General features: G+C 42.0%; 1 protein-coding gene across 13 annotated transcripts in view; it reads right to left on the bottom strand.

The window, feature by feature from the left end:
* LOC118431387 (nectin-4-like) overlaps nt 1-24,332 on the bottom strand; it is a 129,001-nt gene that overhangs the window by 37,968 nt on the left and 66,701 nt on the right. For 12 of the 13 annotated variants that reach the window (XM_035842560.1, XM_035842558.1, XM_035842557.1 and 9 more), the window contains 3 exons: nt 11,526-11,630; nt 10,103-10,456; nt 6,728-7,027 (listed from right to left, as the gene is read on the bottom strand). In XM_035842560.1, coding sequence (XP_035698453.1) covers nt 6,728-7,027; nt 10,103-10,456; nt 11,526-11,580 — 709 coding nt within the window. In that variant the 5' untranslated portion in view covers nt 11,581-11,630. Of the gene's footprint in view, nt 1-6,727; nt 7,028-10,102; nt 10,457-11,525; nt 11,631-23,024; nt 23,164-24,332 lie in introns of those variants that run through there. The other variant, XM_035842563.1, reaches the window with a different exon arrangement.

The raw sequence follows: 24,332 nt of genomic DNA, 5'->3' as shown, positions 1-24,332 counted from the left end.
TGTGTGTGTGTGTGTGTGTGTGTGTGTGTGTGTGTGTGTGTGTGTGTGTGCGTGTGTGTGTGTGTGTGTTTGATGGTGTGCGTGTGCATGTTTGAGTGTGTGTGGAGATTTCTTTTCGACTTATTTTTTCACTACTAATAAAATACTAAACAAAACTTCTAACTATACCCGACCTATTGTATTAGCCTAGCAACATCAGACTTATTGAAATACCGAGTTGGAGAGGGTAGATGTCAAATGGCTGGCTAGAAATATATTGATTTTGAAAATTATGAATTGTTATCGCTTTCAGCCAGCAGGTGCCTTATCGTAGTGCAGTAATCGTTTGGTAGATCTCTGATGATTGAAGTGGAGCAGAGGGACCTTTAAAAGGCCTCTCGCATGAGCTGCATTTACGGGATGGGCATGGACTTATATAATGACTTCCGAGACTTTGTTTCAAAGTAGACAAATGTTTCAGAAAATGTTGCCGGCTCTGTAAGATGTAACATATTAAACATTCGAGAGAAGACCTAGGTTGATGGTATGTATTACAGTAGCGTCATAACAAAAATAGGTTTGTTTCTCAAGGTTAGGGCAAGGACGTTATATAATGTCCTTGGTTAGGGTTGCCCGATATTGCTGCGCTTGAGTAGAATATACAATATGCAGACGTAAGTGACCCTGGAAGAGCCTGTATGCTACCAACGGCAGAAACGTACAATGTTGTATCATTTGTGATCTCAAACAAAAAGCTTGACTGTATGTTGGCGAGGCGATATACCAATAGTGCCACCGGGCGAAATGCGACACATTAGGATAATCAGGTTGACAATGTTGACCTTTGCTGTTTTTCGACGCGAAGGAGTTTCCTGTTCATGTTCGAGCACTTCTGTCATCCATAAACTCATATTAAGTGTAATCCACTGACTGTGAAGCGGGATGATAAAACTACATGTATTACAAAAAATGTGAAACTGCGACCAGACCATCCCAACAAATCCATGCAAGGTCTATGTCGTGGTAGGGGAGGGGCGTTTGTAATGACCCTCGGAAAAGGTCAACTTTGCTCGCCTGATTATTCGCACATTGTCGCAACTCTCCTACTTCGTCGATAAAGGTTAGGACTAGCATTGCGTGATACGAAATAAATCAAGCAACTGTGCACATTCTTAAAGGTCCGTTAGGCACTGTTTAAAAATGTCAATTTGCTTCTTTTCTTTAGTATTGTTTACTTTCTTTACATCAGGGGGTACTGAATATACCTAGATTCAAGTGATCAGCCCAAAGAATACACATGCATTCTTACATCCGATACTGATGGTAGCACTTGATAATAATCCAAAGTGTTCCAGAAAAAATGGCTATAACTACTCTGTTTAAGGTGAAATGGCTTTCGTCACTGTTTGCTATAAAACCGTACACTATTCTATTTCAGCGAAGGAAGCAAAACACCAAAAGGCATCAGAATACTACAAAATCCGTAAAAGCGTCCAGTGCGTCATTTTCAAGGACAAAAATCTTACAGTGCGAGAAGGGACACAAATTGGGCGCTTTTGCTGCCGTAACACCTCGGCTTTTTTTATACACTTTACATTATCACAGCTTATGGCTTTCACCCAGGAACCGCTAGGTGAGTTTTACCACAAATTGAAGCCATCAATTTTCATTCCCATGTCTGGTGCGAGACGCGCCGAGCTGTGATGGAAGCATACACGGAGCAGGGGAGGGGCGAAACTGCATCAGTCTATTAACAATTTCCACCAAAATGAAGTCAGGCATAAATATACTTTGGAATATATATACTGCATGTGTGTCGCCATATTCCTGATAGCATTTACATCATTTTACTATTAACATCAATCACAATCTTCATCTTTTGGCTCCAGTCGTGAGAACACCGGTGAAGGCAAAATGATCAGAGGAAGAAATCTGACGCTACGTTAAGTCAGACTCCATGGCGTCTGGTAGAATGCCGCGTACGCCAAAGTCTATTATAACGAGTAAATCAAGTCTACGTTGGTTTATTAGATATCATTCATGTTTAATGTCCTTTTGGGTTACAGCTCATGTCTTTAGAGGCTGCAAATGAGTGTATATCCGGGAAGTTATGTCCCGCAAAGGCAGGGTTCCTCCCGTCCGCCATCTATAACCGCACAGCAGAGATGGCCGCAGCCATATGTTTGGGAGAAAATTTCGGGGATAAGCTGACGACTGATGAATGCCACCATCCCACTGCCTCATTCCTCCACCTACGCAGTCATCTATCACCCACGTCTTGCCCAGCGAGTTGTAACTGAGTTAGGACGGCTTGTTTCGGTGTAGCTACGAGCCACTGTGGAAGTCATATCACAAACATTCAACACGTAAAAACACGGTGGGGCAAGCCAGGGCTCCCCACGAATTGGGTAATCTATCGCTCCAAAGTAGAGCTCAGAAGAGTTTGTCTTTTAATGATCTACCTGTCTCTACCCCGGAATTGAAATGAGTAATAGGACTGTTATTCACTCCCTGAGGTCTTTAGTTCTATAGATACGGAAAGCTCGCTAACAAAGATAGATGGGTCACGGAGTCAGACTGGTAACACGGAATATCCTCCGAGATGACATTGAGGATGGAACCACTGTGTCTTCGATATCTTCCTTGTCAGTTTTGCCCCCATCAGCTGGCAGGCAATAGATTTCATCGCATCTCCGCAGTAGCGTGGAACGATGGGGCTTATTCTCCGTACGATTCATTTTACACCTCAAATGTTTGCTCATTTTGAAATCACGCATTGAAACCATGATGTGAGCATTACTTGGGGCCCTCCGAAGGTAGGCACACTTCTATCATGGGCAGAGGCACACAATGTAATGCTATTGGAGACCATTGCTGTGTTTTTCCTGTACCATTGAGACGATCTGTTCCATCTATCACTGTTTTAGCTCAAACGAGTGGGTTGAAAAGACACTGAGATTACATTGAAGATATTTGCGTTGATTTGATGATATTGAATTCTCCTATCAGTTCGAATTCAATATCATGAAATATTTACCAAACCATCAACAGAGAAGCTATAGGATCTCCACGTTTATGAGATGCGAGATGACAACTGACAGGGGTCCCCTTATTACAAGTTTGCGCGACAAGTTAGCCGTGTTGGCGGGGCAGGGCAGCATTGGTGGGGTGAGCCCGGGATCACGGGAGAACCCGTCAGCAGGGTGGTGATGCATATCGGGATAGACGAGGACTCGGTTCCAACACGGTTGTTGGCGACTTGTCTGCGTGCCGCTGATATCGAGGAACTGGCGGCGCAGGGAAGATTGATCAGCCATGAGGAATTTTTCATCACAGCCCTGGCAGGGTATCGATACGCCTCGCCCAAAATTAAACGCGTCTTTCCACGCTTTAGCGAGCAGCACGCCGCGACATCTGGACGCGTAAATTGAGTATCAAGCATTGCACCGCCATTTTCAGCACAGCTGATTACATCAGCCACATCACAAGATGTATAGTTGAAAGTACGGGGCAAATGCGTGATAGGGCGATCACTAATGACACTATGTAAAAATTCCTACGACTAGAAAAGATCAACAAATTTTCAGAATAGCAAAGAAACTTCTTAGATTCTTTCTTAAATGTAATGGCTTACCTTTACTTCTACGACTAGAAAAGATCAACAAATTTTTAGAATAGCAAAGAAACTTCCTAAATTCTTTCTTGTATGTAGGCTTACCTTTTCTTCGATTACTGGTTTCAAAGAGGATGCGTAGGGGATTATTTCCCATGCTGTGATTTACGCCATACTCAGATTTTAATATCTGTGTTACACCCGACTGCGCATTCCAAATAAGGCGACGTATAACCAATGGTACCCGTCTAAGCTTCATGATGATATTCCATGAAATCCAGGCTGTTGCAACGTTCAACGTTTAGTCAAGCTTTGTTCGCCATTCCATGAGAAGAGCCACTAAAGCACGACTTTAAAAACGCAAAGAAAAGAACAATTTGTAAATTAAATGCGATGGCTATATATATATATATATATATATATATATATATATATATATATATATATAAAGAGCTGAATGTTCAGTCAATGTTTAGAAACTTTAGTCTGAAAAGTCTTTCAAAGTCCACACGTACTTCAGTGTTATCCGTATAAGCCCTTCCGAAAAAATCATTTGCAAAATGGTTTGAGATATTTGCGTCGATAGGAAGAGCATTAGGCAGCGGGCCAAGAGCTCTCACGACCTCATCTGCAGTTTCACGCTACAGCACGCATGAGTGGTTTTATCTAGGCGATAACCACAAACCAAAAGATCCTTGGCTCACAAATGACAGAGTGGATCAGGATTTCTTTGTGCGCTACGACGGTACGTAGCTTTTAGCTGGGTCCCCTTCTCATAGACTTAAGAGTGGCGTCACCAAAAAAAAAGACTTCAATGAATGAATGCTTGGGAAGTCATTGATTTTCTTTCCTGTCATGCTTTCAAAGCTTGTCTGCTAAAGGAAATAAACGCTATTCTACTATTATTTATGCACTGTATGTTGATGATATACTGTATTTTAAGTAGGCACCTCTATCAACATTCAGATTTTTGACCAAATTGCGAAAAATGAAACAATGGAAAAGGGTGGGATGAATTGATTTATTGATTTATCAAGGATCACAAAACAGCGGGAGGTATGGCGAAATAGTTGTTTCTAACCAATCTGTAAGTATCAAATAGACAAAACTCGTGTAAAAATATTCTGCTTGATCAGAATTAAAACCTGGTCTAATTTTCCATTCTTTGTAACCTGGGAGGAAGCGATAAAGTCCCTGACGGCCTAGCATAAGAGACTTTTCATTATTTGCATGTATATTAAGATGTCTCATTATGATAGCATATACCAGGTATACGTATTTGAAAACAAAAATATTAGCAAATCTTAACTATCTCGGTAAAAATCTAACCTAGGTCATCAGTATACTCACTTTATTTATTACATGCAGTCTGTGGCGTGCGAGCACTACATTTACAAATATTGCGACTACAGGACGCGTCAAACTCGATGATAGTTTACCGCCCATTCCGGCAAAGTTTGCGATCCATGTTACTTGTTAGTAGGCAAACTAATAGCGTGTGCTATATGGCAGGTAGTTCATCCATGAAATCAGATTCACCATTAAATGATGTATTCCCCATTGCTAATCCCATTCCAGACCACACAAAATGCCTGGTTTTACGGGTTACTTACATGTACCAACACGATCATCATCTCCCCTTGTGGCATTATTTCTCACTAATGCCATACTAGATTTCCTTAGCCGTACGTAGATATGATCTTATACTGCTAACGGCTTGGTCATGTATAACCGAGTTGTGGGGATAAAAAAAACATTTTATTTAGGATTTATGATCATCATTACTGTAGGAATGGAACGAGGTTTCTAAGCCTTAAAACTACCTGGCCAGTATACCTGCCGTAAATGTCGTCGTGAACAGGAAATGGTATTCATCACAAGGTCCACCCAATTTGCCAACACCCTGGCTATGTCGCTATGATGAAGTCCTAAATGCAGCCGTCCATTTTTGTGTGAAAAAGACTACTTTTGTCTTATTTTTGGCGGTATTTTACCTTTCGGCAGTGACATCAAAATGGGATCCCAACTTACATAATCTGAGTATACTTTTTACCAAGTCTGGAACAATATGATTAATGAGGTACAACTAATAACATTGTGTGGTATGCCTCCACTATGCATACAGTATGTCAGGTGTTTATCTTTCCCTGACACCTTGCAGCTCGCCGTTATCTATTTCCGTCTCTTCGCGTGTTCAGCTTTTAACATAACTTTAGCTAGCAGGTAACAGGTATTTTGGACCTGTGTCCTCACTCGACCCAGGTGAAAATGAATACCTAGCTTTGGTTATGGACGTCCTGTCACGTCGGACATAAAGCTGGAGAGGTTTGAGGAGAACCTCACACATACAGATTACAGGGTTAAAATTAACTTACAGAATCACAACATAAGATCTACATATGGTGGGTCGTTTTCTTGAAGTTATATGGACTGTATAGTACATGATGTTGGATGGTAGGGTGTTCCGAAGATTGATGGCACGTGAATCTCAAAGAATAACCAAACAGATAGAAGCTGACATTGGACAGACAAAGAAGAGACGAAGAAGAAGCGACTTACACATGACTTTCACTGATGTTGGGTGGTAAAGTGTTTCAATGATTGATAGCACGCAAATCTCAATGAAAATCAAACAGACAGAGGTGACTTCCACATGACTTGTACCTGATGTTGGGTGCGTGGTTAGGTGTTCCAAACATTGATAGAACCTAAATCTCAAAGAATAACCAACAGGTAGAAGCTGAGATTGGACAGCCAAAGGAGGGAAGGAGAAGAAGCGACTTACACATGACTTCCAATGATTTTGGGAGGTAAAGTGTTGCAATGATTGATGGCACGTAAATCTCAAAGAATAACCAAATAGGTAGAAGCTGAGACGAGACTGCCAAATGAGAGAAGAAGAAGAAGCGACTTACACGTGACTTCCACTGATGTTGGGTGGTAAAGTGTTTCAATGATTGATGGCACGTAAATCTTAAAGAATAACCGAACAAATATAAAAGCTGAGATTGCACTACCAAAGAGGGGAAGATGGAGAAGCGACTTACACATGACTTTCAATGATGTTGGGTGGCAAGGTGTTCCAAAGATTGATAATAGCAATTCTAAACAGTATAACGAATAAGAGTGACTTACACATGACTTCCACCTGGACGCTCTCCTCGTCCTCTGAGACGACGTTCTCGGCGCGACAGGTGTACTTCCCGGCGTCGTTCTTGGTCACGTTGGTGACCACCAGCGTGATCACGGCAGCGGGACCATCCTCCTGATCCTTCAGCTCCTTCAGCCGGGTCGAGTTCAACAGTACTCCGTTTTTCCGCCACTCGATCTTCGTCAGGTCCGGCTTGGAGTCCGCCACGGTGCAGTTCAGCGCTATCGTGCTGCCCACATGAACTCGTAAATGATTCTCTTTTCCTATGGAGAGTTTTGGCGGTACTGAAATACAAGACATCAAAGAGCATTATTGCCTTAAACTTACGTCAATCGCCGTAAATTAAGAGTTAAGTCACGTTCAACTTGATTCCGATGTTACATTTTCATGGAGGCAAACGCGTAGAAACTGGATTTAGAACAGTAAGACGAGCAGACAGGTCATGTAAAAGAAATGAAAGGATGTTGAGTATAATACGTGTATATGCGACATCAACAGTCGCAAAGCACATAACCTATGTGTCAGGTAATAGAACATTGCTATACGCAGGTGTACTTTGATATTCATCAATGTACACCTATCTATCCTAGTCGCATTATCGTCCGAGTAAGTTTGAATTCAACAGTTGTCTGTGGGCAAAAGATGGGACTGTTTAAAAGTAAAAATAAAAAAAAAAGCGAAATAAATGTGAATAGACCTTAATACGATCGAACACATGTTATATTACCAGGAGGACTGATTGGTGTGTAAATCTAAATTCATCATCTGTCTAAATCTAATAATAATGCCGACAGAATGCTGGCACAAGAGACAATGTAATAGAATATAATTATATTGTTATTCTCTAGCTTCCATGATCACCATGACCTCTTGATTTTATCTTATACATCAATAAGAATAAACGTTGCGATGACAGTAATGCAGAAGCCCTGCTCGTAGTCAATACGTATATAATAGCGTATCGACAGTCAGCCTCTGCCACAGTTCAAGCTCGAGGTCACTAATTACGCATCTGCGAGAGGGGAACACGGCCTTTTCTCTGCGGGAGGCAGTCTTTACTATTACTAATTACAGTCCCTGGGGAGGTAATGACGTACCTTCCCAACTAGGGCCGCCTCTTTTTCATGGGTCGGTATGTTGTAACTAATGCATCAATTTCTTCAATAAAAGAAGGTCTCGTAGAGTTGATATCAAGGGTAATTACACGACTCCATGGCGACTTGAACCACGTAAAAGCTAATGCCTGTAAGCTTTGGATGATATGAGACCCCTCTTTGTGATCATCGCAACCATTAAGTTAGTTGAGGAGCATCCCAGACCTTGTAGCTGGTTCTTTTACTGAGACGATTTATATCGTCTATCACCAGTTTAAACAAATGTATGGGTTGACGCCACTTGTAAAGATTCCAGTGCAACACAAAGACCTTCAACTGCGGAATAATGGGGATCTGGGCCTGTAATAAAGCCCGTCTGCGCTGGAAATGCTAGTGTAGACGCCAGCTGCGTCCGCTCAAACTGTTCGGATGTTTGCCAGGAATGGAGCATAACTCATAAAACGTTTCCCGTGTCAGAGGATCTAGATTTCATTCAACGAATATCTGAGCATTCTGAAGTTTCAAAAAGGCTAGATGATGAATTATTCACTAGATACGTTGGGTTTAGCATCTCATACGGATTTCCATTCCATGGTGCCTGCTTTGTGGAAGGAATCCCCCTTTTCCACCTGAAAACACTCACCTTTGAATTTTTAATGGGGAATTCCAAAGTTACTTTGCAGTCAATGTGAGCAGTGCCAAATTAGTGAAGCTAAATTGCAAGACATTTCCCTTCGCTACATGTATGAATTGATAATTAAGCCTTGGGTTCGAAAGTTAATGTTTAATATTTAGTCAGATAATATCCACCGTAACGTTTTCGATATTACTAGTTGAGTAACACTGATCTGCGCCTAAAAAGAATCACTCGCTTCCTCCAAGTCGAATCCCGAAGGCACCGCCAAATATCGATTTTCCGAATTTGAGAGCCTACAGTTCAGTTCAGTGTCGACTTGCCCAGATCCTTTAATCCCCCGACTTTGCACAAAACGGGCACAAATTGATGGATCCATGCGAAGATTAGTATGTGTGTGAAGGAGTCGAGATATTCTGTAACATTAACGCCTGGAAACGATGGCCATTCTGCAAGGAGTTCTTTCATTCTGGACTCATTACTTCGTGACAAAAGCAACGCGATCAATTGTGAACGTTCTTGTGGAATCTGGAAATGTTGCAGGGGTTGGGGCAACAGATTATAGCACTGGTCAGGCCGGTGTGAATAGGCACAGATGGGAGTTATATGAGCGATTAGACAAGAGAAGCTGTTGGACATTGCACCAATGCACCAGTGGGACGAAGACCTCAAGCTGTAAGCATCAGTCAGCTTCATTGTCTGTGGTCGGGGGTAACTAAAACGGGTGCTGCTGGAATTCCTACTTGGATGTTTTTTAGCCAGCATTTCCATATAACAACCATAGCCTTAGCTTCTTAGTCTCGTGAGACATGTATTACGTAGACTACTAATTCTTCCTAGTTTCTGATTATTTTAAGATGTGGCATAATATCACTTTTTTCTCGGGTACAACCCCAGCTACTATACTTTGATGCTTGAGTGTTTTTACCCAGATGTTTCCATTGGGTATTTGTGGACATATGCTGGAAGCTAAATTACCCAAAGAGGAGCGTGTAGGAGGTAATACGCGCTTTGGCACCATTTACTTCCAGCATGAACCGTCTATAAACTTGCCGAATTCATCTCACTAGACCCATTACGGATCCATTTCAGAATTAGGGCAAACATTTACTTAGTGAGGATCCTCACGGCATAAGCGATGGCACCATTAACTCCGTAAAAGCCATATTAACACAAAGGGTAGCAGTGTTTTATGTTTCGTTCTTGAATGTAAATTACTGTTATCTAGTTAAAGTGCCTCAAACGTTCGTCTTCTCAGCAGGACATTTTGGTGAGCGCTGAGATGACATCACCCCACGTTGAAAATGAATTGATATTGTTTATCTGCTTTTGAACAGAGACAATGACAGTGTGACACAGCACTCACGTTAATAGCGTATTTTGACAGTGCCGCATATATATGCATGGAATGCAGTGACTTACATGCATGGATCTACTTGATGAACGTATACATCAGTCAAACAGAGGTAGAAGCGTGCTGTGTCACCAATGTAAAATTTCAGGCTACTTGAATGTCATAGATCAATTATATCACTATGTGTATGTAAACATAAAAATGAAACTATTTGATTGATATACATCTGTGCTGCACAGTGATGGAAATCCTTGAATATTGAGAAAGTGTCTATTACCTATTATGATGAGCTTGACGTATTCCTCTGTTTGTCCAATGTCGTCCATGAGTTGCGTCATGACATACAGGCCCTCGTCGGAAAGCTTGGCGTCATCTATCCGCAACGAACCGTCGGGATTCAACGAGGCCCGGCCCTGCAGCGGCTTGAGGGCGTGGCCCTTGGAGGCGGCTGAGTACATGTACACGGCGACTCTCTCCCTGCCCGACTCCCCGCTCACCCGGCTCCACGTCACCGCGATCACTTTGTCTAGATCCACCTTGCTCTGCACGGGGAGGGTGACAGTCTCGCCTTCCATGCCTTTGACCTTGTTGGGGGTGACGGGGGCGATGCCCAGCCCGTTACAATGGACTCCTTAGACAGCGTACAACAAAGGTAACATCAGTACATAAATTCTTATGCCCATTGTTTAACATTGAGGGGAGGCACACGATTACCCTTAGAAATTTTCATTTTGTTTAGTAGCATTATCGATATGGCTGAATCATACATGGTTCTTAACTACATATACGTACAACTGTCGTGGGGATGGTACATGTAGATTGTTCTTTCATTGCCTAAGTACATGTGATGGTGATTTGGAGGAATATTGGTAGGAAGACATTGAGATGGCAACGTAATGTTAGATCAGAATCAAAATGCTACAAAGTGATCAAAGAAGCTAAAGACAAAATCAGCGATTACAGCGCCATCCTCTCCAACGTACGTCTTTCGGATCCCTGGGCGATGCTAGAATGACTAGGCAGGTCTCTGCCTTTCAGGACATCAGCTCATTTAAAGTGGTGTAGGAATCGCTCAGGTAAAGCGGTGAAAAGCTATCCATCCTTCCGAGCCAGCGGAACTCTTTCAGACGCTCTCAGCTAAAATGCTCCCCTAGACTTTAACTGAAATGTGAAATTGAACCCCAATCCAACCCCATCTTGACCTTAACGACCTACTGTGACCATAGGGGGGTACTTAGGAATGACGAGAAACATATTTCCGCCAGCCGACCGTGCAGAATGAGATACTGGCAGGTTCAAGTATTGATATAGGCGGGAGGTGGAACTGTTGATTGGGACTTTGTCATTTGCGGCACATTTTCTGTAACGGTTATGTGTCCCTGTCGGTGTGGGGAACATATCTAATTGAATATGGGGAATATGCAACGAATAAATGGCCTTTAAGCTAGCGGCCATTATGCAATATGGTCGCCAACGACACACGACACACACACACATCAATTACATGTGCGCATTGATGGTATGAGCAGGATAGGTTACGTTTTTAGGTGTATAACCGTATAAAATAGTCGTCGTGCAACATAAAAAAAAGAACTTGCCTAGGTAAAATTTGAGCTCATACACACGGACAAATGAACACTAACACAGCATGCCTAACAGACTGACAATTCTAAGCTGACGTTGTTTATTGTTTTACTTACCGTTAATAGCATACAGCAGACACATGCACTTCAGCAGTACACACAGCTTCAGCATGGTCACTAGCCGCCTCCTAGTCTCCTCGCCGCAGAGTCAAAACTCCAAATCTGGAACGACAGACACAGAAACTTTAGAACAGCTGCAAGAAAATTCACTTTGCAATCTCTCACATGCTTCCTAGTCTCCTCGCCGCAGAGTCAAAACTCCAAATCTGGAACGACAGACACAGAAACTTTAGAACAGCTGCAAGAAAATTCACTTTGCAATCTCTCACATGCTTCCTAGTCTCCTCGCCGCAGAGTCAAAACTCCAAATCTGGAACGACAGATACACAAACTTATATAATATCAGCAAGGAAATTCACTTTGCAATCTCTCTCATCCTTCTGACGTCAGGAAAACATGACTATTGCGCTTGGTTCTACCGTTGAGACGTGCCAGCCTGTCAATATTGACAAATACCACATCTTCTGGGACACACCCAAACCCCGAGCTTGTCGTATTATGGGTTTATCTTTTCGAGGACGGTAATGGATTGTAATACGCCAGCGGTTTGATCATTTACTTTGGGGACTCCGTCGTCTATTAGCTAATCCAATATTGTTGAATGAATCGTGTCAATCTGTGTTTCCCTCTGCGAAAAGAAATGATACAGCTGGAACCGAGCGAATCGCGTCTGACTAATACGTACCGTACGTATTGTTGTCATGTCTCCTGAACGCTTTTAATGTATTAGCCACCTATCTTCTGAGCACTGTGGGGCACTACGATTCAGCCATTGAGTGGCGAGAGTTTTTATCAAAAATGTTTCATAGATTCGTCATTGTGTACCATCTACATGTAACCGTTATAGACGTTGATGATTCATGGAAGTCTGCAAAATAGCTTGACCGTGACACATCATAATGGAGGCAGCAGCATAAATCACCTTCATTCAGTCAACTACATTCGTTGTGCGCCTCTCGACCAATAACAGAGCTAGCCCATGAACCTTGACCCGTCTATAAAAGGCAATCTAGGTCAATCTTACTAAAGTTGAACATGACTGACAAATCCCATTCCAAAAATGGGACGAAAGCATTTTACATCTCACTATGGGTGGTAGTTTGTCGACGGCAAATGGGAAATGATAAAGATAACAATCCTTATGGCCTGGCATGAACATTTGCAAAATCCAACGCAGGGTTCACATTTCCAAACCGGGGCCCGATTTGCGGGAACGGAAAAGAAAGAAGTGGAAATCAAAACGTATTCTTGAATACTGCTCTTGACTAATCGTTTTACATCTCGTGTGTGTGTGTTTGGTTATCTTAATATAATGCTCTCCAAACTGTCCAGCCGGGTGCCGGTTGGAAATGCAATCCTGGCAGTAAATACAGTAACGAATAAATAAAGCAGTGCAGCAGGCCTTCTAAACTAGGATTGAATTCTGACAACGGCTGCAAATGCATTTGAACAGGAAATATTTTGCCAATGTATACCTGGCTGGAACTCAAACCTGAAATGTCATTACGCCTACAAAATTAGGTTCTCGTGACTTTTCTGAACCCCATTGCAAAATGTCACGACTCACAACAGGCCGGCTAAGTGAACTTCTTTCTCCCCAACACGTTCTAGTCCCATTCTAACCTAAAGGCTACAGAGGTCGGTACGAAATGCCTTGACTGCACGTCCCAGCACTAACGCACGTAATAGTATGGCACAATGACCCCTATCCGCATAGGTCAAGTTGCAGTCGCACTGCCAAATCTCTGATTGCCCTGCGCATGCCCCTGGAACATACCGCAGCGGCCAATGACTTGATATGCCATAGAGTTCTTACTTGTGTAGTCTGCTCTAGATCCTATCACTGAAGAGCGACATAGGATGCTGTTTAAAGCCTTTGACCGCTTTCAAAATGTTTCAAGTTGCTTGAGTACCTTTTGCAGTGTGCTCTAGTGTACATACTTTCCAGATACGTCTTGAATGCTCATTTGAAACGTGTCATCTGGTTGGCAAGTCACTGGATAAGTTCTCTGTATACAAGCGAGTCTTGTATGTGTTCGCCCTTCATGTTATGTTAATTAGGATGTTAAGTCTTATTCTATACACCTATTTTGTACTTTTGCAATAGTCGTTGCCATACATTGTACCATGTACAATTGTAGTGAAATAAAGTTCTTCTGTATCGACACCGACATTTCAGTGACATTTTGCCATCTCAGAGCAATTCTGGTTTAAACTGCACTGCAGCGACAGATGTCGCCACTTACAGATGCGGTCTCAAACATTACGTATTCACATATAAATTAGATACAGTAATGCTTCCGGTCTTTAAATGCTATTTGCTTAAGAGATACGCTAATTTAAGTATATAGTTGCTATGGCATAGACAATTTAGCAGAACATCAGTGTCTTCTACAATGTACTCTACTGGTGCGTTTTCCACCTCAGGTATAAGAGGGTTTGTTCTGTGGTACCGAGGGAGATAAAAACACTATCTGACATAGTGAAATGATTTTAATGCCCTATCAGCTCCGCATTGTGTTTAACACTTATCCAGCCGGAGTGAAGACAATAATACTGACATGATGTGGATAGATATGTCAGGTAAAGATTTGCACGCTGCATTATGCCACAGGGCTACCGTGCCACACGGGCCTTGTTGAAGTTTCTGAGTGAAGTTGAACTCCACAAGGTGGTCCATCCAGCTCATTCTGTCTGACCATTGGGCATCTCAGACTGCAGTTCACTTCATCACACTCCATCACACGTCACCATTCTAATACTGCCGTCAAAACCATTTGTTCCTCACCTGTCTTCGTACAGGCTCACTGACAAATCTACATGCATCAGAAAATAGTAGAAAGCATTGTAATCGACATCTTTGTCTAAAACAGCTTAAAGCAAAGTTAAAAAAAGTTAAACCCTTCCCGCGCCTGATGGTGCATAGGGCGGCGCCCATCTCTGTTTCCTTAGCCCTGGGCCACACAACGCAATCACTACAACAGGAGGCTAGTCCACTGGTAGTGGTGTGTGTACAACTTCCATACTCTTTCCCGAATGCTGATTGCTAAGCAGAGAAAGCAGCATGTACCACTTTCAAAGTCTTTGGTATGACTCGACCAGGGATCGAACTCACGACCTACCGAATGCAAGGCGAACATTCTACCCACTAGGCCATTGCACCGGTCGCTTAAAGCAAAGTACATGCTTAAAAGGAGGGTTGGGGAAGCAGAATGTGGTATCGATAGAATATTTAGATTCCAGGACAATCCAGAATCCCAAGACTCAAACAGGTCTTCCATCATGTTAGGAAAGGTGTTTGTAGTGATCCGGTCCCCAATAATTCCACTTCATGTCCAGTTCTGAGTGGTTATATACAGACCAAAATAAAAGTCCGTAAAAGAATCCAAACGGCTTCTGCAGCGACAAAACCACCATTTTAGAAGCTCGATATACGAACCGAGAATATTGATGTTATCGTTGCTTTTTAGACCATAACTCTCATGCCTGGATGACAGCGACAATTTCCCAAATTATGTCATCCTTTCCTTCTATCTGATATCTTATGAACATACCTCATATTGATCCTGTTTAAGAGGTTGGACTTGCTGCACCTGCAACAGTGTTGTGGTGATGGATAACATGGTCAGAAGGTTCAGCATCGCGATTATTACATAACGATCAGGGCCGGCTGTTCTGAGGAGGCTGTACAACGAAGTAATCCTTCAACAACTGCTGCCAAGGCGGTACAGCCGGTGTGGAAGGTAAGTATTTTGCACCCAAAACCAACGGAGAGAACCGCACACACAACCCGCCTTCATCATGACGATCCGTTTCCGCATTGTGAAGTGTTCACACGAGCTGGTTTTTCGATGAGCTAATCTATCACTCTGCGTGCGCAGATGCATTCTGGTATCGTTCCGCCATCCATTTCCATCCTTGATCCATTCCGCATGAGGAACCGCCTTATATTCCTTGTCGACCAGAATGGAAATTGGTAGGTGTCGCGTAGTGAGGGATCACCCCGCACCCTGGCTGTAAGCCAGGAAATCTGCCATCCCGGCAGCCTGCCGTGATTATAATTGCGCCAATGCTGAAGTTTATGCCTCGATTTCCATTAACGTCAGTCATAAAACTAAATTTATAACGCACAAATCCCGTAAACAACACAACCTCCCACTGCCCCTCTGCAACCGTATTTCAGAAAATAAAAGGTAGAATTAATAATGTTCCGCGTTATAAAAAGCATGGAATTATACGTAAGAGTATGCATGATATCAAAGTATTGCTTGACGAATCACTGCGCATTTATCCCTCAAAATCGGCAGATGGCGTTATGGTCTTTACGTAAACCTAGGTGCTATTAACTAAATTTCTTGTATTCCAGGCAATGAAGGTACCGTTCATCAATTAAAACGTTTAAATTGACACGGATGCTTCAGGATGATCCTGGTCTGTTAAGGTTAAAGTACTAGTATTCAGGTTTCACACCAAATTAAGGCCTAGAGTTTTCAGGAGAGGAGATAGGGTGAACTACACAGAATTCTAATAAGAGTTTTACATCAGTGACGTGAAGTTCTAGTTTCAATCAAATGACAAATACGCAAACATGGACAAAGCTACATTGCACCAAAAATACCTGTATATTCAAATGGTCTATTGAAGCCGACCTTCCGACTAACTATTCTCGCTTGGAACCCACTTGGTATTCCCAATTACCAAAAGCATAACACTGTAGTTGAGATATCCTCAGGATTGAGCAAACGATTGGAACAAGATTACAGTTTGCAGGCATGGTACTGGAGTGCTATATGTCAATCTATAGGGGTCATGCAAAGTTCTGACTGATTCACGCTATCGTTATTTCGACCTCTATATCAGCTAAGCTCCGAAGTTTTATTCTCAATGTCTTTTTCTAAGTCATTCCGTACATCATGAGCTAAATAGGTATCGACCTTGATCTTATGCATCTTAAGATTACAATTGACCTCTAGAAAATCAACGGCAAAATGTGGTCTTTGTAGAGAAGCAATAATCAAGATCTCAGATGTCCCTTCGCAATTTAGAAACGACTCACTTTAGTGCTGCTCTCCTCACTTGACCTCCGTGATTGCGATTCTGAAAGGATGGATTCTTTCATCTACGGAATCCCCACTGAGGTCATCAGATCTTTAAAACAGTAAAGGAGAACCTTCTTCATTCTTTCTACATTAAGGTATCAACTGAGAATGGTCCAACATTGATATCTGAAAAGTTCCTCTCGAGATTCAACCTTTATCAGTAACATAGGCCATAGAGCGAAATGTAACCCTAGGGGGGTCATGATAAGAGGTAACCTGGAGCAAATGGTACAAATTCTAGTCACCTTTCTAACCATAAAAGGTTCGTGTGTGTCCCAAAACAGCCTGTAATTTTCGGATAATCACACGCATGATACACGACGTCTAGAGCCCTAATGAGGCTCGTCGTTTTTTCGATTTGCTCTGAATTTTTAAACGGGTCGGAACAGCTTCAAGTGGTGCCAATTTGTCGGGGGATGGCGGCAATTAATAACTGTCCGCGGTGCAAAACCTGTTGGCTCCCCGGGAATGTAGCGTGAGTAGCTCAGTGGTTAGCGCCCCTGCCTCCGGAAAAAAGAGGCTGGGAATCCGAATTTCACCTGTGTCGCTCACGCGGCTCCAGGAAAGGATCGCAGTCCTCTGACAGGACATTATGCGATGCTCAACCTTTCATGGTACCTTTTCGAAGAGATTTGGTGAGATTTCCCATGCACGATACACCTGTAAATACAGTACATATACTTTGTCTTCTCAGTCATGACTAGTGGGAGATGAGGTGTGTCAGTAAGCTGGCAAAACGTTTTCTTCAATGTAGTTAGTTCGTTTTTTGGGTCTCTCCATCGCTCTGGCCCACTTAACAATGAGATGATGTTCTGCCTGCTGCTTTAACCAGTAAAACGTAGTCTCACTCAAAGACCTATGCCCGGAAAAACACAAATACATAATTCTTTCTTCAAGAGCTAGGCAATTAAATACAACATCTACATGTACTTATACTTGCACATGTACTTCATGTAGCAGTTATTTGTAAGAAAAGACTGCACATGCCAAAGCCACAGCCTTTTTTCCGTACATAGAAGATTTGAAATACACGAGAAAGTTTCCTCAAAACCGATTTTGAGTGTTGTAAGCCGGTAAGACTATGGATCAATGGTGTGAAAACCGCTCCTGCGTCAGTGAATAATGTTCGGAAAGTAGTCTGCAATAGCTACACGGCGCCCTTGATCTTGACTTTACCGATGTGTAGGGCAACTTTTATGTACTTGATCGGACTATCTAGCCCGTCAAAGTTAGATGCACAAGAAGGGAACTCTGCCAAGAACGGGAGTACTCCAACATCTCTGCCATGTCATCTGTCAAAGGAATTGACATGTCAACTAACGCCTATTGGGTATTCACTAATTAACGACATCAAAAGTGTTAACAGAAGGCAGACAAGCCGCCCAGGGGAAAAGACGTCTGCCATCGTCTGGGGCAGATACTGCTCGTAGGCGCCATTGCTGACATGGCGGAGATAGTACAGAGTTATACGTCACCATGACACAGATATTTGTAAACAGAAAATATGACCAATCAGAAGTGTTTTGACAGTTTTGTAGACCTAAACCTTGATTATGGAGTCTTCGCCGAACTATAACTAAACTAAAAATTAGCGGATCACCCACTGCAAAGTTAAGTTGATATATATAACCAGGTTCCTCCAAATAGCAGCATACGTAAATGTGACCTATTTAGAAAATGTACGTAATGTATGTAATGTTTGTAATTTAAAAAGTAGCAACTACCATTTCATTGGAAAACCCTGTATGTTATCACATGTTTTTAAGAAGATGGTTATATTGATGGAATATAACATACTATTTTAATACTCCATTACTAGTTCTCTAGCCCTACGCAGATAGCGCATGCTGGTCTTGAATTAATAAAGATCATTATCCTTAAGTAGAAGGACACGATATAATGATAACGATGTCCTCTTATTCTATTCCACCGATGATGCTTCGTTTCCCAACTAATCGAGTTGTCTCGGCAAACATGCCTGGGAAAGTGGCCAATCTTCCCCTCACCATTTCTTCACATCCGTTCAGCCTGGGTTGCCGTTCACGAACACAAGATGAGCGGTCATTTGACGGTCACAACAATACATTAATCACTGACACCATGTAACGATAACTGTAGCACCATCCAAACGTGCCGTATCCCGGTTGTAAATGATTCTTATGGTGGTCAAAAGGCTAATTGAGAAAAGAAGATGGAAAAGAACATGCAAAGAAGAGCGACTTTACGATGAAAAAGTATCAATAAAACAAAAATCACGATGTGACAGAAGTCTCTAATTAACCAGATGACGCAAAACACTTAAAACGTATACAGAAAAAGAAAATGGAGCACTAATTTTCCCACACAAAACCCGATAACATGATTTCAAGAATGCCACGAATTGTTCTAGATACAATCAGCATTTTTTAGATTAACTAAAACATCTTATTCTTCCATTAGTTCTGGGGATTCATTTACGAGATAAGAGCAAGCAAATCATTATACAGCTGTGCGAAATTAATATTATGCCTGGACAACAAATTGCAATATGCTTCACTTTCTCAACCTGTGAATATCAAACCTGCAAATTTCAAACGTCTCACTCTCTCTCTCTCTCTCTCTCTCTCTCTCTCTCTCTCTCTCTCTCTCTCTCTCTCTCTCTCTAATTATATATATATATATATATAGAGAGAGAGAGAGAGAGAGAAAGTCAGTTAGTTGAGCTGCTTGCATAGAAAGTAATTTGGCATGGAGGGTTTACAATAATTACAAATGCCTTTAGGCTAGTAAAAGATGCAAATTTCTCTAATCAGATTTGATACTGCCATAAGAGCCTCCTTATCAAGAGGAAAGCAGTGCAACTACTAAAAACGTTCAAGTTCAAAGACGTTTGTCAGGCTTCGATGACCAGAGATAGGATGGAAACAGCCAGAGGCTGGGTTACTACCAATGAAGCACTTTACGAGGAAATAAAAACTAATCAAAGCAAGAGTTGCATAAAGATTCACTGCCAGCTGCCAATTGGAAAGACACTGCCTTGTACATGGTACTGGACTGTATGAAGTTGAAGACTGAAGTGAATATTGTTGAAATAACTGGAGTACATGATTGAATGTGATTACATAACCCATTGCTTACTTGTCATAACAACAATTTCTTTGGGACAACAAACGTGAGACAACTTTGGCAAGGTACGTTCCTAGAAACAAGTGAATGCAAATGAACTAACCTACGTATATGAGTAAATCAGCATGCTTAGTGAAACATATCATTTACAATTCTATTTGACATATTTGAGTATATCTCCTTGTAAGATGTAATTGAATCTGTCTATGACGTAAGATATCAAATTCCTTTGAGCAAGCAGAAAGACATACCCATTTCTTCGAGTACGTAAACCTCCATCGCCTGTTCTCAAATATCTTACTGAAATATGTAACGAAGCGCTTAAAAAAAAGACCATCCACCTTCAATACGGCACTACATTTACATGTATATGGATGTTACCTTTACCACAATACATGACATATTCATCATATTGAAAATCAATAAATGCATCACACCGTTTATCTTATACCGTAATTCCATGACGTTTGAAAAATGCAGGTTTGATATTCACAAGTTGAGAAAGTGGCAGAGAGTATGACGTTGAATAAGGTGATGTAAGTTACATATCAAGATCAATATATGATTGTAGTTTGTTCATACCCCGCAATGACCACATAATTGTTTATTTTATAACAATTTTTTGTTCAAGTATATACTGCGTATCACTATAGGTGTAGAATATTAGAATGTGTCGCATGGAAAACTTGACATGCGTGGTGCATAGTCTTTTGGTATTGTGTACGAGTATGTATACTCGCGGAAGGATATCCTCAAACATCATCATCTGAATATTGCTGGCTTTACATTTTTCATCTGAATTGAGTTAACCCTGTTAATATTACCCCAGCTCACCTACAGAGAGCACAACCTTAACCTCCTTGTCCTAAGCTATGATAGCACAATGTTGCTCCCGATAGTTGCCATGGCAACCACTTTCCTGGCAAATGTTGGCAACCGTTAGAAAAAGGTCGAACCCGTTATCAGCAGGCTGCGGATCGACTCGCGCTCGCAATTTCCCCGTAGGCGTGCATTTCTCCGGCGGTTGTCTGCATTTATTTAGCGCGAAATCACTAAGTTCGTGTATTACTGGGGCGATAATCGTGCTCTGGAGCACCACTTAGCGTCACAAGAAAGCTGCAAGACGCATTTACAGGCTTTCATTTCAGAGAGGAAGGCCGGCCAGCTCACCGTGAATGGTAGATATACAGGTGCTATATATGGATCACCTGAAAGTGTAATGACTACTGTTTGCACTATCTACCTAAAACAGGACAAAAATACATATGCTATAGTTGTCATACAATTGCTAACTTTGATGCTATGAATCTAGTCAAAAATAGAGGTAAACAAATCTCGTGCACACCTGCTTAATTGTGTTAAATAATAAGCAATGTTATGAAAATGAATATGGAGGTATCGATTTATCTAGTGTTATGGACGCAGTGGATATGGTGATTATGAAAGAGAAAAAAGCTTAATGTTGAATTTTGCTGTAAAATCTATTTACATATGATAATAAAACGTCATGTACATGACTTCCATTTCGTATGGCAAATAAGAATAAGAAAAAAAACTATGCTACGCTTAATGTATGCTTACTGCATGCCGCATTTCCTCGTAGAAAGAGGTAGAAAGTTCTTACGCGCGTTTGATCGCCAGGGACTGTCAATTATAAAAGGATATAGCAGGTAATATGGAAATATACTTTTAAATGAGAACGTTCTAATGCAAGTACATGTGAAATAAAAACATCACTTGGCCAAACAGGATTCAACTACTGGCATGTTAAATACTTTAACCATAATAAATACCAGAATGGTGTAAGTGTATTTGCAGGAATGCTTCCCGATACAATTCATTCGATTGACATTTACCGTCTCTCTAGTTTCAAATAACCTTTCTGCTAAAAGAGTCGTATTGCAAGTTCCTAGCAACCTTCACCGACACACAGCTATTCCATTGAGAAGTATCAATATGACATTCTACGGGTCTATATTATAAGCACAGTTTGTAAAACGAATGAGCGGGAAAATGAGAAATGAATGTAGTCCTACCCTCCGCAGCCTAATGGCAGCCCTGCACTCACACGTTCTTCTCGCTACATTATTCCTGTAATGCCAAAAAGCACCGCGGGAAACGAATGACTACAGAAGCGCCATATTTCTCCATAAACGTGACAGCCCGGAGTCCTACTAATGCAGTCGGTGGCGGCATGGAATGCTCAAATGGCAAAAGGCCATTTCGCGAATTTGATTTAAAAATCGCTTACAACTCCTTCCGCCCAGAGACTATCCTACCGCACATTTCGTTGGTTCCTATCAAAACCTCCGTCAGATCTCATTATCGTAAATTTGACGCGACGCCCACCCTGCCTTCTGTAGCCCTTATCTCTCAATGGACTGCAACCGCAGCAATGTTGCTCATGCAAAAAGCAGGCACATATCTACAAAGCCCCTGCCGTTGCCTCAGTTTGAAGTGCAGTATGGTATATTTTCTCAAATGACATCCTCGGTTATTTTTTTTAATCAGATGCAGTGCAAAGTAACGATATTGAAGAGTGCGTATTAGCCTGAAACGAATTGCAAGTCTGCAGAAAGATGCCCTAATCTAAGGTGGGCTTCGTGCTGATGCCATTATGGGTAGGTAACGTGCAGGTTCCGTTTGCAATGTGCTTCAAATCAATGAGAGCAGGGAGTGTGCACTAACCCATAGATCTATTCATCCAAGCGTCAAGTGTTAGTGGATCAACACACAAGAGACAAGTTTCAAACAAAAACAATCTCCACTAACCTCATTGTCTCCACGGCCCCTCAGGAGGGCCAATATTGCTAATAATTGCAGCCAGATCCTTCCGGTAATAACGATATATTCTCACCCAGCCAAGAGCGGTGAAGAATGCGTCTTCCTCGCCGGAGGTCCCGCGGGACTCCGCTTCATTCGATTCCCCTAGTCCCACACCAATTATGACAAAAATATACACCATAACTCGGAAGGAAATGGCTGAACACATCAATGACGACGGTGCGTACTGTGAGACTGCATGCATATTTAGACCAGGCACTGAAACGAAAAAAGGGCATTGCTGCCAGTCGAATCTACCTAGTATAAGCGTCCGTCTACATGCAAAATCTGCAGTGTCCATATGCCCTTCGTGGCGCTAAGCTGCCTGAGGATTAACCCACAGTTGAAGTGAATCTGCGCCACCCATAGGAATGCAGGATAATACCACGGCAGCGGCGGGCTCCTTACCCGGGGAGCACACGGCGAACACAATTGTCGCCGCTCATTGTGTGCAGAGCGAAGCACTTACCGCATTAGTGTGAGCACGGCTTCGGAACAATTCGGCAGCCCAGGAGAACCGGAACAACAGATAAAGCGGCCTTCCCGCGCGCCTGCTACGCCGAGATATGGCGCGGGCGTGGACGCGGTCACATCCTGCCGATTGATTTCTAGCCTAGGCGACTGAAGCAGCCGCGAGCGCCGAGCTCCGCCGTGTGAAGAATTGGTAATGGCGCCGGGTTCGCAACAACAGTACGGGAATTAAATTATAAGAGTTGTTCGCGCCTGGTGCATGCCGATACATCAGTATCAAGCCATCTACGTGGACTAGTGACTGGACACGACTTATTGGAGCATCATAAAATCACACACAAAAGACCGATTGAATCCGGCGACTCCTAAACCCCAGATAAAACACGCCTATGCTCTTTTCGTGCAAGCTCAAGTGAGTGCTTTGTTCTTGGCCGCGCTAGTTTAATGCGATGTCTTCCTCCATTGCTGATCGCACTCAATTGATATTGGAAGAGAAAAATTCATTGATGTGCAGTGCGAAGGAATAGACAGCGGACCAGGTCATTGGCTTTAAATCTTTCAAGTTTGATTTGTGTAGACGGGTCGTCTTTATGCAAGCGCTTTTACGAGTTAACATTTTATATTCTCAAGGACAGGTCTAGGGCAATCACCTAAAATGTCTGGCGACTACTTTAACGGTTAGTTTTTAATGTTTAAACGGGGAACATGTAAATCTAACATCTTAGTCATTTGTACGTATTAGTATTTGAATTCGTACTCGCTATCTTCATGAATACCTCAAGCTCAGGATAGTTTTGTAGCAAAAACAATGTACAAAACAGAAGCACCAACAGAAAACAAAATGCTGAGTGTAAAATAAAAAGACGAGATAATGGCTTGTTCAATATATTGCTCATTCCTAATATCTACAGCTAATTCTTACATTAGTACAAAACGTGACATGCAAAGTAAAACCCTTGAATGGAGGGGCCCGTTATAAACCATGCTATTACAACGCTTACAACAGAGTTCTAGTTGAACATTTCGACTCAGTCCAATATAAAAGTCAGTACCGTCCATTGCTTTGGGTCCGTGCAATCACAGCCAGTGCTGTCAATGTCGTCGTAATAATACATTTGTAGTAGTAAAACATATAAAGGGAAAAACTTAAACGTAAGGCCCACCGTTTTGAGAATGAGTTTGAAAATACATTTATTCATGTTCAAACTGATCAATTTGTACGTAGACTTCAAAAGCATATTACCATTTTTGCATAATTTTCTTACTGGTCGCTGAGGCAACTTGATAAAGCTATTTTGCTATTTTC

Source organism: Branchiostoma floridae, chromosome 15 (genome assembly GCF_000003815.2).
Source record: "Branchiostoma floridae strain S238N-H82 chromosome 15, Bfl_VNyyK, whole genome shotgun sequence".
NCBI classification, from domain to species: domain Eukaryota; kingdom Metazoa; phylum Chordata; class Leptocardii; order Amphioxiformes; family Branchiostomatidae; genus Branchiostoma; species Branchiostoma floridae.
This window is presented reverse-complemented; position numbering and strand designations above follow the sequence as displayed.